The 18746-nt window shown below is 45.6% G+C and overlaps 1 protein-coding gene across 1 annotated transcript in view; it reads right to left on the reverse strand.

Moving 5' to 3' along the window:
• Positions 1-541: 541 nt before the first annotated feature.
• Positions 542-18746, reverse strand: part of rsu1 (Ras suppressor protein 1) — a 30795-nt gene continuing 12590 nt past the window's right edge. The window contains exons 6-9 of the mRNA XM_079233907.1: positions 16696-16778; positions 15570-15684; positions 15269-15401; positions 542-1837 (exon numbers count right to left, since the gene is read on the reverse strand). Of these exons, the coding sequence (XP_079090033.1) occupies positions 1735-1837; positions 15269-15401; positions 15570-15684; positions 16696-16778 (434 nt within the window). The 3' untranslated portion in view covers positions 542-1734. The remainder of the gene's footprint in view (positions 1838-15268; positions 15402-15569; positions 15685-16695; positions 16779-18746) is intronic.

An 18746-nucleotide genomic window follows, 5' to 3' on the forward strand; every position in this document is an offset into this window, starting at 1 on the left:
ACAATCAACATGCAGAGGATGAGTCAGGTTGACATTATTACTTTTTCTCAGAGATGGATGGAGTTCTTAAACGACATTGAAGGTTCTTTTCTTTCAGGAAACTTTGAACACCTCGTCTGCTGCATTTCTGAATATTCTCCTCATTCTGTTGATTAAACTGCAAAAAATAGCTTCATGCCCAATAACATATTAAAGGTCACATGTTATGTCCATTTCAGGTTAATTTAAGTCCAGTCTACTGCTTAACTTAAACCTTTAGTCCAGTCTACTCCTTAACTTAAACCTTTAGTCCAGTCAACTCCTTAACTTAAACCTTTAGTCCAGTCTACTCCTTAACTTAAACCTTTAGTCCAGTCTACTCTGTAGCTTAAACCTTTGTTTGCTTGGTGTGATGAACAAAGTGAAGATAAGAACACTACAGTAGAATACTAATGGGATATAAGTTAGTTCTACTTAAACCATGAGTGTAGCTTAGCTCACACTTGGTGTTGCTCACATTGGACTGAATCTCTCTCTGAAATGAAGGAAACAAGAGAAGACGTGATGTTTTATTTGAAGTGTTCTGGACAGCAGCGTGATGTGTGTGTTGGCCTGTGATGAAAGCACAGTGCATGTGAATGGTGACATCAGCGTTGCAACAGGATGACATGTGATGACATGTGATGACATGTGATGACACGTGATGACACGTGATGACATGTGATGACATGTGATGACACGTGTAACGCTTTGAGGAGAAGCTCACAGAGAGACTGTGGAATGGAAGGTATGAAAAATAACTCAATTTAAAAAGCATTTATTACAGAAAATGTGTTCAGGCTGAAGAAATAAAGTTTGCATGAATATCAGACGGATGAAGTGCACTCCATGAAGAGCGGAGGAGTCTTTTCTGACGGCACCACGCTGAACACAGGACAGCAACAGAATCAGTAACATCAGGTCAGGGGAATACGCAGCAACTGTTATAACATAAAACACTTACATTAAAATGTAATATTTCAAAGTCTTGTGGGTTTAAAAAGTCAATTTGATCTGAAACTGAACATTTGCTGAAGTAGTAGAACTTCAAAGTGAAGTGGATTTGAAAGTGAATTCAGAGATTTCTCCTCAGCTTAATATTCAAAAAGAAATATAAAAAAGTGAAATAGTCATTCATGTCCTTAATATTTGAATGTTTCTGTAGCTGAAGGGATGCAGACTGTGTGAAAACTGCTGAATCAGCAACAACATTCCAGTAGGAATGGAGATGTGTATAATACTTAGAATGCTTCCATCACTGATGAATGGTGATTAATAAGGTTCATAATAATGTTCATATTAATGATTCATAAGCAGAGCTGCCAGAGAGAAGCTGTTCTCAGGTGGTTCCTCATGAGCAGCAGACACCAGCATCAGACCTCTTGATGCTGGTCCTCTGAGGCCTTCTGCACAGAAACTACGGATGACATTATAATGCATTATAACTAAGTCTACATGAGTGCTTATGGAAATGTTTCATATATGTCAAAGCACTGGAAGTAAATAGCACCAAAAGAAACCGTTCAGAAGAGTTGAAGATAAAGATAAAAAACATCCCTCTGTACTCAGTGGAATAAAGTCCAAACTATATTTAACACAACTTCTTTCGAACATGATTAATACATTTAAATGAAATACAAAATGTTTATTTTATAAAAACAGAAAGAAAGGCACATGCAGTGATTCGTTTATCCTCTAGAGTCCTCTTCATCCTCTTCACTTGTTCCTGGCGGCCAGCGGCTTGCGGCTCATCTTCTTGCTCTTGTCGTTGCTCTTCTTGGGCGGCTCCGGGTTGGCCTGCATGTGTCTGCCGTAGAGGCTGAGGAGCACAGAGGGGTTAGAGACGCTCTGCAGGGAGAACCTGCAGCACGTGGTACCTCACTGACTGGATCACATAGAACCTGCAGCACGTGGTACCTCACTGACTGGATCACATAGAACCTGCAGCATGTAGTAACTCACTCTGACTGGATCACATCTATAGAACGTCATGGATCACAACCCTCCCCCACATCACACTCCTCACCAGATAAAGAGTGGTGGACAGTTTAATTGGAACAAATACTGAAACACCAAATATTCACTCTCTCTCTCACACACACACACACACACACACACACACACACACACACACACACACACACACACACACACACACACACACACACACACACACACACACACACACACACAGCTGGATGGTCAGTCTCGTGTGCATTAAGCTGAGTGGTGGACCCGTCTGTCACTCCTCTCCCGTGGGTTCTCTGGTCCAGCAGCTCGTTGGACTGGAACTCTTCCTCAGCTCCTCTTCCTCCAGCCTGTTAGTAATTGCATCTTGGGTTTTCCTCCTCTTACTGTATTCATGCTTGGCCGGGGTTTATAACAAGCTGACTAAAGCTGGAAACGTTGGAACACGTCAGTGACAAAGTGACTTTTTATGCTATGCCAACTGGCTGGTGTTTCGCTACAGAGAGATGGAAGCTAAGCTAACCAGCTAGGACCTGCTGGACTAAACACCACCACAACAGAGAGAGATGGAGGCTAAGCTAACCAGCTAGGACCTGGACCGGAGGATCCTCCACTACAGGCTCAGTATGTTCCTGAGGCTCAGCACAGCATCAGGAGAGGATGATGGAGAAGCTGGTAAGCAAAGCTTCCTTCAGGAACACGTGAACATCATCATCACATCCCTTTCAGAAGTACAGAAGACACCATGCTCTCCTACATGCACACACACAAAAACACACACACACACACACACACACACAGTGGTGGACCCGTCAGTCTGGGATTGAAGCGTCTTGTATTCTCCTCTTTCTGCCTCCAGCACATGTCAACACTTTCAACTGAATGCTGCCACCGACACCATCGCCATCAACAGGGGGGGAGGGAGAGAGAGAGAGAGAGAGAGAGAGAGAAAAAGCAGGGACTCCAACAGCAGCTAGACCTGCTGGAGGACTACAGTCAGAACTGGGCCCTGGCAGTAAACCTAAAGAAGACTCACATTATGATCTTCCAAAAAAGGCCCAGATGTCAGAAAAGCAAACACCATTTTACTTTAGGAAACACACCCATAACACACACAATGAGCTACACTTACCTGGGTCTGACTATCACAGCCTCAGGGAGTTTCAGCCTGGCAGTGAATGCACTAAAAGAAAAGGCCAGAAGAGCCCTCCATGCAATTAAAAGAACATGCTACATTATCCAAATTCCAATCAAAATCTGGTGTAAGATGTTTGATAGTGTGATCCAGCCCATTGCGCTGTATGGTAGTGAAGTTTGGGGTCCACTCAGTCACCATAGCTACACTCAATGGGACAAACACCCCACAGAAGCCCTACATGCAGAGTTCTGCAGAATGATCCTCAACGTTCAAAGAAAGACACCAACAAATGCATGTAGGGCAGAATTAGGCAGATATCCCCTTATAATAAACATCCACAAACAAGCACTACATTTCTGGAATCACCTTCAAACAAACTCACAAGACCCCCTCCATGTTCTCAAGGACCGCCTTTTTTCACCTACGGAACATCTCAAAGATCCGGCACATCCTGTCTCAACGCGATGCAGAAACATTGATTCACGCATTTGTTACCTCAAGACTGGATTACTGTAACTCCGTATTATCAGGCTGCTCCGGTAAATCCCTTGGATCTCTCCAACTGATCCAGAATGCTGCAGCTCGTGTACTAACGAGGACGCGGAAGAGAGATCACATTACTCCTGTACTAGCTGTTCTCCACTGGCTTCCTGTAAGATCGAGAATCATATTTAAAATCCTTCTCCTTACCTACAAAGCCTTAACTGGTGATGCACCATCATATCTTAAGGACCTTATAGTATAGTGAATGCAGGGTTACTTGTGGTTCCCAGAGTGTTAAAAAGTAGGTTGGGGGCTAGAGCTTTCAGTTATCGGGCTCCTCTTCTGTGGAATCAGCTTCCACTTTCAGTCCGGGGGGCAGACAGTCACCTCATTTAAGAGTAGACTTAAGACTTTCCTCTTTGATAGCGCTTATAGTTAGGGAAACACAGCACAGCTTGTTGCTGCTTATGTCCTGTTGTCACAACCTGAGGGACAGTGAGTCTCACACACACACACACACACACACACACACACACACACACACACACACACACACACACACACACACACACACACACACACACACACACACACACACACACACAATCTTATTATTGTTGCTGTCCATGAGAGTTGTACATTTTTGTGTGTTTGTACTGTGTCTTGATGCTTTGGCAATATTGTTGTTCCAACATTCATGCCAATAAAGCTAATTGAATAGACAGAGAGAGAGAGACAGAGAGAGGGTGAATGTTACGTCAGATACAGCTTTACTTCACAGTCTCCTCACTACAACATGTCTGACTACTGCACTGAAGACCTCGTCTGGTCTGCAGGGACAGCATGAGACAGAGAGAGAGAGAGAGGGAGAGAGAGAGAGAGAGAGAGAGAGAGAGAGAGAGAGAGAGAGAGAGAGAGAGAGAGAGAGAGAGAGAGAGAGAGAGAGAGAGAGAGAGAGAGAGAGAGCTTGATGCTCAGTCAGCTGGGTCCCAGATCGAGGAACAGGGAGGAGGTCTCTGGAGCAGCAGTGAGTCTGAAGCAGCCGGGACTCTGACTATTGATGGCTGAACCATGCTGGAGCTCAGGTCACAGGGTGGTCTGTCTGTGTCTCTGAAATACTAGAAATATAGACTGTAATATTTCCACATCTACCAGATGGCATGACATGTTGGTCACACATTCAGTTTCCAGGCAATGCAGCCTCAGGACTTTGGAGATCCCCTTACGCCAGCAAGGGGATCTCCAGTTGAGGTTTTGAGTGAAATGTCTTAAGAACTGTTGGATGGATGGTAATACATTGCTGTAAACACATCCATGACCCCTCATTGTAATCCTCGTTCCTCTTGAGCTTCTCCTCCAGGCCAGCAGCAGTCATCTCTACCTCCTTCCTGCAGCAGCCTCTGTGGGATGAGAACTACTAAAGGCGGCACGCAAACACAATACGTTAAGCTGGTGACCATGCTAAAGCAACCTGCTCAACATTAGCATAGCCACTGTGAGCCGGTTAGCCTTTAGCTCAACAGCTGTGTCTAAGGGAACAGTAGAAACTTTGTGCAAAATGAATTCAAAGTGTTCTGAGTGAAGCAGACCATTGTAGAGAGGGGCATGGCCACAATGGAGCATGACATCCAAACTCCTGTCACGTGGAACAGCCAGCCAATCACAGCGTTGACTGGGCATCATTTCATTTAGCTGACGCTTTCATCCAAAGAGACTTGCATGTTTACTCTATAGACCGTAGACACAGCAACGGGGAGCAGTTAGGGTAAAGAGTCTCAGGACACATCCACATGGAAATCCCCCAAATCCAAGGCCAGACATGTAGGTGGGAGTTGGTTTCCAGAGCTATTTGACCATGTGACAGCCTCATATATACAGACTACCTGTCTGCACAGGAGGCCTTTCAGCCACGTCTCTATTAGTCCATCTGGAATAAACACACTTCTATTAGTCCGTCTGGAATAAACACGTTTCTATTTGTCCGTCTGGAATGAACACATCTCTATTAGTCCATCTGGAATAAACACGACTCTATTAGTCCATGTGGAATAAACACGTTTCTATTAGTCCATGTGGAATAAACACGTTTCTATTAGTCCGTGTGGAATAAACACGTTTCTATTAGTCCGTGTGGAATAAACACGTTTCTATTAGTCCGTCTGGAATAAACACGTTTCTATTAGTCCGTGTGGAATAAACACGTTTCTATTAGTCCGTGTGGAATAAACACGTTTCTATTCTTCGGTCTGGAATAAACACGTTTCTATTAGTCCGTGTGGAATAAACACGTTTCTATTCTTCGGTCTGGAATAAACACGTTTCTATTAGTCCATGTGGAATAAACACGTTTCTATTAGTCCATGTGGAATAAACACGTTTCTATTAGTCCGTGTGGAATAAACACGTTTCTATTCTTCGGTCTGGAATAAACACATTTCTATTAGTCCGTGTGGAATAAACACGTTTCTATTCGTCGGTCTGGAATAAACACGTTTCTATTAGTCCGTGGGGAATAAACACGTTTCTATTAGTCCGTGGGGAATAAACACGTTTCTATTAGTCCGTGGGGAATAAACACGTCTCTATTTGTGTCCGTGTGGAATAAACACGTTTCTCTTCGTGTCCGTGTAGCCGTGTTTCACTCACACTTTACGGCTGTGTTGTCATTCCTCATGTCGATGAAATCAGCGTTCTCATTGGAGGTCAGAGCTATGACACAGATGACTCCAGATGCTACAGAGTGAACGTTGCACCCCTCCCCCACTGGCTGTGGTTCCTCTGCTTGAGTCACTCGAGGTAGTTACTTGGATTCCTTGTGTTGATAAGTCCTCCAGTGTTAAGGATGAAACAGAACGACAGTTACGAAGGTAACTACGGTTCTATGAATCTTGGATGACCGCCAGAGTTCTTGGTCACTCGGAATCTCGTGAGAAGATTCCACAGGTCTGATCTCAGGATGAAGCTGGAACTTGTACCCGGCTGGGGTCATCCGAGGTCACAGGTGACTTGTTATAAAGACTCCACCTGCGTGTGCGAGACGGAGGATAGCCAGTGTTGAGCATCCAGGATTCATAGAAGCGTAGTTACATCCGTAACTCGTGTTGAGCCCCATGTGTGCCCCTTTCTGTCATGTTCATAAACCGCTCCATTCATTCCAGGTGAGAGGGATAACTGCTGAGCATTACACACAACATCAAATCAAACCGTCAGGTCAACATTATTCATTTCATGTTGTATTCATATCATCAATCCCTCAACAGAAATATACTACAGATATTATTACCAGTTTGATATTTCTTCATGGAACAACATGAGTGGGTATTACATTTCCACTTTGGTTTTATTTCTGGAAGACAGAAATTATTACGTCATAAAGATATTTCTGATATATAAGATATGACCTCCAATGTTGTTTGTCCCCGTCTTACTTACTGTATAATTTCTTGTGTTGTGTTCATGCACTTGTTTTGTACTCAATAAGACTAAATAGTTATTTAGGTTGCGCCACAGCAGCTGCTTGTGTGTGAAGAGGAGGAGAGCTGCTGTGACTGATTGTGTACGCTGCTTTAAGAAAAGATTATTCATTTTGTCAATACGCAGCCAGGGCAGCACACTTGGTGCTGTCATAACGAGCTGCTGCTGCTGTAATTGTGGGTTCCCAGCATTGATGGATGAGTTGAGGAAAGAAGGATGTATGGGAAAGAGGAGGAGAGGAAGAGGAGGGGAGTGATCAGTCAGTGTGTCATAAAGGAGAACAATACATCAATATGAAGAGAGAATACAGCAGCCTGGCTGGAGATGGATGTTGATGTTTCTACATCATTTCATGACTAGTGTTCCAGTGTGTGTTGCTGTGATGTCACACTCTGGTCTATCAGTACAGGCCACTGAGGACAGAGGGCTCAGAGTCCTGGACCAGAGGACTGGTCTGGATGAAGCAGTGTGGTTCATGACGGCTGTACAGAGGTTGTGATGTCACAGCTAAATGTCACCACCTGAGACGCGATGTAAGGAAATGCTGCAGGAATCACAGCTTACACAACTTGTGTGACAGAAGGATGGCAGGTGTGTTAAACAGGCGCGTTAAACAGGCGTGTTAAACAGGCGTGTTAAACAGGCGTGTTAAACAGGCGTGTTAAACAGGCGCGTCCCTAGAACTGACCTGCGTCCTCGTGAGGAGCGTTTCTGCTCGGTCTGTCTGGACCCAGAAAGACCGTCTGAGGCTTCTTCCATTGGTCACTAACAACATCCAGCGTGCCATTTCCTGCTGTCAGCTGGGCTTAAAGGAAGTGAATAGAATCACCCAGAACATGTCTGCTGGTTCTGCCTCTGAGGTCTGCATGATCAATATGATCAATGTTCATGTTATTTTGTTTGTTTGGACTGGAATGCACTTCCATGAATGAGCAGGAAGTAGATGCTCTTTGCGTTGCGCTTTTCAGGTGTGGGCCGGTACCAGTGTGCAAACTGGATCCATGCAGGACTCTTTTACAACTTCCTGTTGTCAGAAGGTATTGTGCACATTGATAATATGGATCTCATGCGCAGAGGCTGCTACTATCGCAAGTGGCAAAACTACAAATTATAATATTGCATTTCATTTGTAAAATAAATCCTCTTGACATGAAGAACAACAGTCATGTAGCTACATGTAGTTACAAGTTGCTACTACGTTAGGTGGTTGTCCCCGCTGCTGCTAGCTAGCGCTGCTGCTACTGCTGCCGCTGCTACTGCTGCCGCTGCTACTGCCACTGCTACTACTGCCCCTGTGCCCGAGTCGGGTGTCGAGCCGAAGCTGGTCCTGCTACCTTCAGTGGTTGTCAGGGAGCTAAAGAGAGCTAGCGGAGCGCTAGCTGGCTACAGCGGTGAACTAGCGGGGACAACCACTGAACGTAGTAGCGGCTTGTAACCCGACCTTTACGGTAGTAGCGTTGGGACTTTTGCTTCGTATCCAGATGAGTTCAGGACTTATCCTGATCCTTTCACTGGTAAACTCATCCATTCTCTCTTGAACGATGAAGACTGGATGCAGGAAACTCAGTCATGTGAATGAGCAGCGCTCCCTGAATAAAAGCGTTTCTCTTCTTCTGCCCAGCTCTCAGAGTTAAGCATCACCAAGTAGACGCAACGCTTTGGACAAGGGTTTGTGAATCAGAGCTTTGTGTTTGCTGCTGAGGATAACACATTCAGACACAGCGGGATGTGACCAACAACCAGAGCTCAAGTCATGGGGTCCCTGAGGAACACTGAACATGCTCTTCACTGTGAGCTGCACCACGCTACAGGAAGCTGCTTCTCTACGAGAGCTGAACATGACGACAACAGCATGGAAGTCTTCATCGTGTATTAGTGGATACGGGCAGCTGTGTTGTGTGTTGTGTTGTGTGTTGTGCTGTGTGTTGTGCTGTGCTGTGCTGTGTGTTGTGCTGTGTGTTGTGTGCTGTGTGTTCCCTCTGCTCTCCTATCCTGGAACATGCAGTAAGATGTGGATAAGGAAGGCTTCGTCTGATCTCAGTCGCTCTGCAGACAGAGCAGACGTCTCGTCCCCTCGGTGCTCTCCCCTCTCTCTCTCTCTGTGCTGCAGAGGCCAGAACCCTGGAGAACATAGAGAACCAACCAGCCTCAACCACTCAGACACACACAGCATGACAGACTGGTTTCATTATGCTTTTCTACAAGCAACACAGCTCTAGCCAAAGATCAACATAAAGATTTCCTCTTCTCATAAGAGAGGAGCTCTGGTGAGGAACTGTTCGGCCAATTAGAGCAGGAGGAGAGAATCCTGATGTCTTTATGGAGCTCTATTCCACACGGCTTAATTAATCATGGAAAGTGTGTGTGTGTGTGTGTGTTTAAATTGGTTTCTTTCCTCTGTGTGTGTGATAAATGCAGAGGGAGGCCAAAGGTTATTGATCTGACGGGGCCTTCCTCTCACAGCCTCCTCATCCTCAGAGCTTCTTCTACAGCCAGAGAAACATGAGGGAAGAGAAGAAGCTGTGAAGATACGGAACGGGGAGCAGAGAGAAGAACACATCCTAATTAAGATTCATGACAAGGAACCAGAGCTTTGAGCCAATGGAGGATCTCTGATGGTTAGTTCCTGCTGGGAGGGAGGAGAGCACTATTTCATCCCTTATTTAAATCAACATAAATAACCTCCAACTGTGTCCACACACACACACACACACACACACACACACACACACACACACACACACACACACACACACACACACACACACACACAATTCTACTTTCAGTTTAATCTCAGCTAACCTGCCATTTAATATCCTGGTTATTCACATTATAAAAGGAGAATGGATCGTCTGAACCCATAAAAACTACTTTCATAACCTTGTCTGCACCTGACCTCCTTATGAATCTATGCAACACAACACAACACGGCAGCGTCCACCCTGCTGGTCGAGCTGGAGGCTCCAGCAGCAGCTCTGACTCTTACCTCACCGTGAGTTAGACACTTGTCCTTGTTCTGCTCGTCTACATTTACATATCAGGCCAGGAGGCAGTAAAGGATGTAATAATCAATCGGCATTATTATTTGCTGGTGTTTGAGATATGTCTTTGGTGATTGATAATGATTCTTGAGAGTGAACAGGGCTTGTTTGCATTATTGTGGTCCAGTAGAAAACTCCTGTCAGACCAGAGCGCCTCCTGGACGCGTGGTGCCGTCAGCCGGACGGTGCATCAGTTCCATTAAAACTGACAATGTTCTTCAGAAAGAAACAAGATGACAACGACTGACGATGTTCCCTCTCTTCTTCTCCCGACCGGCCTTGTTCAGAGTTTGATTAAACAAAAAGGCGCCTGCCCTTTTTAAAACGGTTTCCAATGGTTCAGTGTCACAAACCATCTGGGAGGGCAGATTCCCAAACAAAAGCCTTATTCAGGGTTGTAGTTTTTTTTGTCCTCCTCCTCCTGGGTGAGAAGAGAGAAACTATGGCAGAACCCACTCAGGACTCTCTGAGCTGTGAAGTGAATGCACATGAACTAGGTTTACATGTACATGTTCTCTGGTGAGCCAATGGTCAGGTAGTCATGGTGCATGGTGGGCAGGAGGTGTCCCGCCCTCCGGCGGGCAGCTCTAACAGCATCTCATGTTCAGAGCGCAGGACGGAGCAAACTAAGCTCTGATCCCTGGTTGTGGACACATTCATAAGTGTGTGATGACACAGAGAGAAAGCTCTCTCTTTCCCCACATTCTCATTACAGTGAGCCCGGTCCATCTGCAGCGTCTGAGCCTCGGCACCAAGCAGAGCCGGGTCCGGCCCTTCTGAGGACCGGCTCCTGATCGGGCGAGCAGGCTGTCACAACACAGAGACAGAGCAGGCTGTGATGCGGCGCCGAGTGGAAGGATATCATGGTGGACAGACACGTAGAAGTACAACACCCGAGTCAGATGTAATACATCTCCTACTGTGTGGATGCGTAACGAACATAACCAACAATTCATAATATTACTGTTAAACGTCATGTGTGTATTCCGTTAAATTAACCGGTTGCTTAGATGTAATTCTTTCAGCTGCAACCCCAGTGGTGTGAAATCGACTTGGTGGCAAAAAAAAATATATATAAAAACATAATTTTAAGCAGTGAGGTTTCTCTCACAGCAAACAAAGTAAGCGGAGCAGAGCGACCCGTCATGCAGCCTGACATGTCACATTGCAACACACGGCTTAGGAAGCTGATGAATGTAGAATAAGATAATATATACAGCTTGTGCTTCACACCGCCGGCGTTACAGATGGAAGCACACGGCTGAAACATCTCTCAGCAGCAGAACATCTGCAACGCGTTCACTAAACAGAACACACACATTATAGTCACCACTCTGGATGAGATATTATACACTTGTTCATTTACATTCTCACAGTCGGGGATTTATGCCATGCTTTTTTGTGTCAGTTTAAAATGTGTTGCTTTTAGTCTGACTTATGACTTGTACAATATATATTTACTATCCAGGTACCGAGCTTTAAGGGTCAGTAAGTGTGACCTCACTGATCCTGCGTGGTGGTCCAGCCTCTGGTCTGTCAGCGAGTGACTGACATACCCACACAATAATCTATTATTATTATTTATTGGCTCTAGATGATCAGTGTTCACCACTGCTCTAGATGTTCACCACTGCTCTAGATGTTGTCCACTGCTCTAGATGTTCAGTGTTCACCACTGCTCTAGATGTTCTCCACTGCTCTAGATGTTCTCAGTGTTCTCCACTGCTCTAGATGTTCTCCACTGCTCTAGATGTTCAACACTGCTCTAGATGTTCAACACTGCTCTAGATGTTATCAGTGTTCACCACTGCTCTATATGTTCTCAGTGTTCTCCACTGCTCAAGATGTTCACCACTGCTCTAGATGTTCACCACTGCTCTAGATGTTCACCACTGCTCCAGATGTTCTCAGTGTTCACCACTGCTCTAGATGTTCTCCACTGCTCTAGATGTTCAGTGTTCACCACTGCTCTAGATGTTCACCACTGCTCTAGATGTTCTCAGTGTTCACCACTGCTCTAGATGTTCACCACGGCTCTAGATGTTCAGTCTTCGCCACTGCTCTAGATGTTCACCACTGCTCTAGATGTTCAGTGTTCACCACTGCTCTAGATGTTCTCAGTGTTTACCACTGCTCTAGATGTTCTCAGTGTTCACCACTGCTCTAGATGTTCTCCACTGCTCTAGATGTTCTCAGTGTTCACCACTGCTCTAGATGTTCACCACTGCTCTAGATGTTCTCAGTGTTCACCACTGCTCTAGATGTTCACCACTGCTCTAGATGTTCTCAGTGTTCACCACTGCTCTAGATGTTCTCAGTGTTCACCACTGCTCTAGATGTTCTCAGTGTTCACCACTGCTCTAGATGTTCACCACTGCTCTAGATGTTCTCAGTGTTCACCACTGCTCTAGATGTTCACCACTGCTCTAGATGTTCTCCACTGCTCTAGATGTTCAGTGTTGGCTCCACCGTAAAGAGTCTCTGTCACGTCAATAGGCATTCCACTAAATGACACAGCAACTGGAGGTGCAAACAGATGTGTGTGTGTGTGTGTGTGTGTGTGTGTTCACAGTGCTGGAGGATGGAGGACATTTAGCAGGTGTGAATGGAGCTGTGCTTCAGCACCTGCCTGAGAGGAAGCTGCGTGTGATTGCCAATGTGTGCATCAGCGTGCTTCTCTCTCACGCCTTCACTTCCACTCAAACATCTTCCTCTTCCTCTCGGTTCTCACCGTCTCTACGGGTCTCACAGACTAGAGGCCTCGTCAGAGTCACAGCGGCCTGAAAGCAGGGACGCATGATGCTGAGGCTGGTCCTCCCCGTTCATCACCTCAAGAGAACGGGATGCAAAGGGGTCTCTGAGGAGTCCTTTACTGAATGTAAAGGGGTCTCTGAGGAGTCCTTTACTGGATGTAAAGGGTCTCTGAGGAGTCCTTTACTGAATGTAAAGGGTCTCTGAGGAGTCCTTTACTGGATGTAAAGGGTCTCTGAGGAGTCCTTTACTGGATGTAAAGGGTCTCTGAGGAGTCCTTTACTGAATGTAAAGGGTCTCTGAGGAGTCCTTTACTGAATGTAAAGGGGTCTCTGAGGAGTCCTTTACTGAATGTAAAGGGTCTCTGAGGAGTAGCTGCGTCTCAGATTCAGGTTCCTATCCGTCAGATGAGGCTCACCCTGCAGGCGAGCCTCAGAGCTGCAGCTAATAAAACAAATACATGTTATTGACCAAGATGAAGCTAGTTCTTTTACTAATGAAAGAACGTCAAACTAAGATACTTCATTGTAATGACTAGTTCCGGTTGCACATCATTCCGTGAGGTGAGAGACATGAATACATTACATCTCTAGTGCAGGCAGCACGATGAGAGGAGGCACAAGAGCTATTTGTCATAACACATTTTTACAGCTTAGTTAATTTCTTCTCCTTTTTTGTCACGTTGTGTTTTCTTTCTTGTTTATGTGATTGGACAAGAGTTCAGCTTACCAGCAGCTGAGGAGCAGACAAGACAGGAGCTGTGCAATGAGAACATGAGCTGGTAGGAAAACGTATTAGAATACATGGAGTGTATTTGTGAAAGAAAAAAAGAAAAATCTATAAAATAGCTATAACTTTGTGATTGTGTTGAGGCCAGCAGAGAAGGCTTACAGGCCCTGACGGCCACCACTGAACAAATCAGTCGTATGCGGTCAGTCGCTCTCTAACACCAGTATAAGCATAAGTGTAAACAGACATGTCATGTGCAGAATCAGCTGGTCCGTGACAATCCGTTCTAATTGATTGTTGAATGTTTCCTCTTTTGAAAACTCATCATCTGTTGTCATCTACTAGCAAAAAGAATGAATGTTTGACGGCCTGACACACACACACACACACACACACACACACACCGTGTGGTGATGATGATGATGATGATGAATGCATTATGCATGTTTGCTTTCTGAGTGCTGACTTGAACGTTGACAGTGATTGATCACAAAGACAGACAGCAGTCCATAAACCAGAGGAGCTGAGCTCTCCATCATCCACCTGACAGACAGGACGTTGATCCGCTGGTGAACAAACACAACGTACAGTCTCTCATCTCAACATGCAGGGGGCGTTCCTGTGGTCAAACCTATACATATATCGATTTATATATCTATATATACAGATAACACATGCCATTCATTATTTTTAAAGACCCTTAATGTCTTTAAAAACATAATGAGCTTTACCAAAACCCCACAGTACAAAAGCAGTGTATGTGCTGATCCAGACCTGTTGGTGGATGGGACCAGTCAGATGCTGTATGCATGCATTCATAACTGAAGAGCTCATATTCATTCAACAGCAGCGTATGGAAAGATGTAACTCACACTTTCCTCTTACAAGTAAGCAGACATGCTATAGAAGGGACATGGTTCAGATGTGCTATTGTGTGTCTCACACACACACACACACACACACACACACACACACACACACACACACACACACACACGCACGCACACGCACACACACACACGCACCAGTTCCACAGCTCGCCTCAGAGCAGCCGTCTGCAGCGTTCACAGGATTTGCAGCAACAAAGATTTAATAGCAGCTTCTGCTTCACAGTGCAACCTCCGGCCCGTTCTGCTTCACTGCCTAGACTTTGTGACTTCACACGCATTACACCTCAAACACAGACCAGAAGATCTGCACTGCAGATTGTTTAAATCTTTTGAACGCTCACTGGTGGAAACCCCTATCTGTGCAGCAGCAGTATGACGTGTTAGAGAGATGAGGACATGGAGACCTGAATGCTCTGCCTGGCTGTTAACACAGTCTCTGTGTCGCAGCGAGCACGATGGTTCATTCCAAGTTAAAAGGTGAAACCATGAGAGGGTTGGCATCGTAAACAGGCTGGACAAGGAAGAGTAAACCTGTATCTATCTCTTCAGTACCTGACACTGTGTTGGAGAACAGGAGGCAGGAGGAGAGCCTGTGAGCTGCAGCTCACTGGCAGCATGGAGACATCCTCACTGAGCCCGACAGAGGAGAACGCTCTCACCCATCTTCATTGTTTTCATGCCCTGGTCCCTTCATCTAGACATCCACCACTACTAACACACGTTGTTATACTTCTACTCCAGTGGGACCATGCAGAGTTCAGAGTGGAGGTACTTACTACTTGTAGGTCTCTGAGCGAACGTATTCAAAAACATGGGACACGCCCAGCTGGAACTGGTCTGCAATGGGAGTGACCCAGGGATTGTTCTCTGCTTTAAACACCTGCTTAGGACCAGTCAGGTCCAGATTACCTGCAGACACACACACACACACACACACACACACACACACACACACACACACACCTGTTCAAGTGTTCACCTGGAGATCTGCTGCCCCTGGGCAGTCAGAGGAAGGCAGTGTGTATTATACTGTGTGTGTGTGTGTGTGTGTGTGTGTGTGTGTGTGTGTGTGCATACCTAGCTCTGGTGGGAGCACAGTCAGGCGGTTGCCCTGGATGTGAAGCTCTTTGAGTTGAGCCAAGTCTCCAATCTCCTTGGGCAACGAGATGAGATCATTGTCCCTCAGACTCAACTGCACATGAGGAGAGAAACACAACTCACTCTTAACACACACTCTCTTCACACACACACACACACACTCACACACACACACACACACACACACACACACACACACACACACACACACACACACTCTCTCTCTCTCTCTCTTAACACACACAGCTGTAGTTTGTCCTCATGGACTTCCTGAAGGGAAACCGGGCAGATGCATAAAACTACTAACAAACTGTGTACACATAAATACACTAGAATGCAGCCCAGATGGCTTTGCTATTGTCGGTTTCTGTATGTGGACGTCTGTTGTATTATTTCATAGTAAGTGACATTGAGCAACTGCTATTGATCCCAGATATAATAACCGGTCCTGCTGTATGGAGGAACTGTAGTTTCATGGTTATGCATCATGTGTGTGACACCAGGGCCTCCAGCAGAGCTCCTTTATCTAGCTGGTTCCTTTAAGACACACACACACACACACACACACACACACACACACACACACACACACACACACACACACACACACACACACACACACACACACACACACACACACACACACACACACACACACACACAGCACCGGTACATGTTGATGACATTAGCTGTGAGGGCAGAATGAATGCCATAGTGAGGCAGCATGATGTGAAGATGACTGTCATTAGGTTTGAACTATGCACTGCATCTTTACCAAAAACACACTATTGAGCCTAGAAAGCTACGGCCAGGACACGCACACTGATGCTTCCATCACTTCAGTGAAGCTTTGTGGAGCGGATATTGCTTTATTAATTCCTGCAGAGAACTGGATCTCTGTAAAGACTGAAGAGGGAAGGACGGGTAAGTGACAGGAGGCTCTCAGGATGACCTGCAGTGGCTCCACACAGAACTGAGGCTCAATGCCAAAGTACATGGACATTGATTGATGTGTTATGCGCAGCTAACATGTGTGAGTGTATGACACACACACATGCAGGCTGGATAGCAACAGACTGGACTCAGCTGAGTGACATGAACTTACGATCTGAAGCTTGGTCAGCTTCCCGATGTCAGCGGGCAGGGCCTCGAAGTCGTTGTCACTCAGATAGAGACCACGCAGTGTAGCTGCAACACAAGCATCAGGTTAGAACACATGAACACATTAATATAACACATTTACATGAACACATGAATATAACACATTTACATGAACACATGAATATAACGCATTTACATCAACACGTGAATATAACACATTTACATGACTTTTACAAAACTTTGAGGATTTTATTTTTAAGGACTTTTCCAGGACTGGAAATAACCATTTTAAGACTGTGAAATCAATATTGTACATGACTAAAGGAGCCTGAGGCTCCTCTGGCTCCCAGTACTGTGTTCACCTGTGAGCACCTGTTAGCACTTGCATCCCATCATCAGTTGTGCTAGTTTCCAGTCTCACCAAAGTGGGCAGAATAGTAACCTGATCCTTCTGGTCCCAATACTAATCAAAACGTCCTCTGAAATTACTAATGATCTTCTAGTTGCATCAGATCACTGTTATGCCGATGATACTCAACTATATCTGTCGATCAAGCCAGATGAAACCCACCAGGTCGCCAAACTTCAAGCGTGTCTTAAAGACTTTAAAACCTGGATGACCTGCAACTTCTTGCTGCTGAACTCGGACAAGACTGAAGTCATTCTACTCGGACCAGAACACCTCAGAAATCAAGTATCTCATGATATGGTTTCTCTGGATGGCATCGCTCTGGCATCTACCACCACCGTACAGATCTCAAGGACCGCCTTTTTTCACCTACGAAACATCTCAAAGATCCGGCACATCCTGTCTCAACGCGATGCAGAAACATTGATTCACGCATTTGTTACCTCAAGACTGGATTACTGTAACTCCGTATTATCAGGCTGCTCCGGTAAATCCCTTGGATCTCTCCAACTGATCCAGAATGCTGCAGCTCGTGTACTAACGAGGAAGAGAGATCACATTACTCCTGTACTAGCTGCTCTCCACTGGCTTCCTGTAAGATCGAGAATCATATTTAAAATCCTTCTCCTTACCTACAAAGCCTTAACTGGTCCAGCCCCTAGATATGCTGCTATATGCCTAGACTGCTGGGGGACATCTTAGCATACACTGAGCTCCTCCTCTCCTCTTCACCTCTTCTTTCTCTCCTTCTGGATAAATGATTGTCTCTTCAATGCATATTACTAACTCTACTTTCTTTTTCCATAGATTCGCCTGCCTGGAACCAGGAGGGAGGACCTTGGTCCTCCCCCCTGGCCCCCATGGCCCTGCTGATGCAACCATGGCCCTGCTGATGCAACTGGCCTGGAACCGGTCCTGCCTACTGCCATGGCCCTGCTGATGGAACCGGCCTGGAACCAGGCCTGCCAGCTGCTATGGCCCTGCTTTCCCCTCCCACTGCCCCTGGGATGCCTCTCCTCTCTACCTCCCTCTGCTTAATGGATCGTGGCTATCTGGATCATGGACCATGCATACTACTCATTATATGAATATTTTCTGTCACATTCATTGAATGTGCTGTAACTCTGTTACGTTATTCATTCTGGCCACATGACATCTATTGCTTCTGTCCATCCGGGGAGAGGGATCCTCCTATATTGCTCTCCCTCAGGTTTCTTCCCCTTTTTTCCCTGTGAAAGGGTTTTTACTATCTTTATTGGGGGAGTTTTTCCTGATCCGATGTGAGGTCCCGGGACAGGATGTTATGTGTACAAATTGTAAAGCCCTCCGAGGCGAACTTGTATTTGTGATGTTGGGCTACATAAAATAAACTGAATTGAAACACTACAAGTTACAAATGACTAAAACATGTTCAGAGCTACAATCAAAAGGAACATGGATATGCACAGTCTTGCACAACGTGAACGTGTGTTATTCACATTACAGTGGTGTGTTGTTTGTTAAGCAGAAGCTTGAGGCTCTGTATTGCTGGACATCCACATGAGATCCAACAGGTTTCCACCACTCTGGAAAACCCCGCTAGCTCCTCTTAAAGAAGGGAAAGACGCATGTCCGCATAGCGTGGGGATGAGTATAAACCCCATGTG

This window comes from Taurulus bubalis (assembly GCF_910589615.1).
Source record: "Taurulus bubalis genome assembly, chromosome: 18".
In the NCBI taxonomy this organism is placed as follows: Eukaryota; Metazoa; Chordata; class Actinopteri; order Perciformes; family Cottidae; genus Taurulus; species Taurulus bubalis.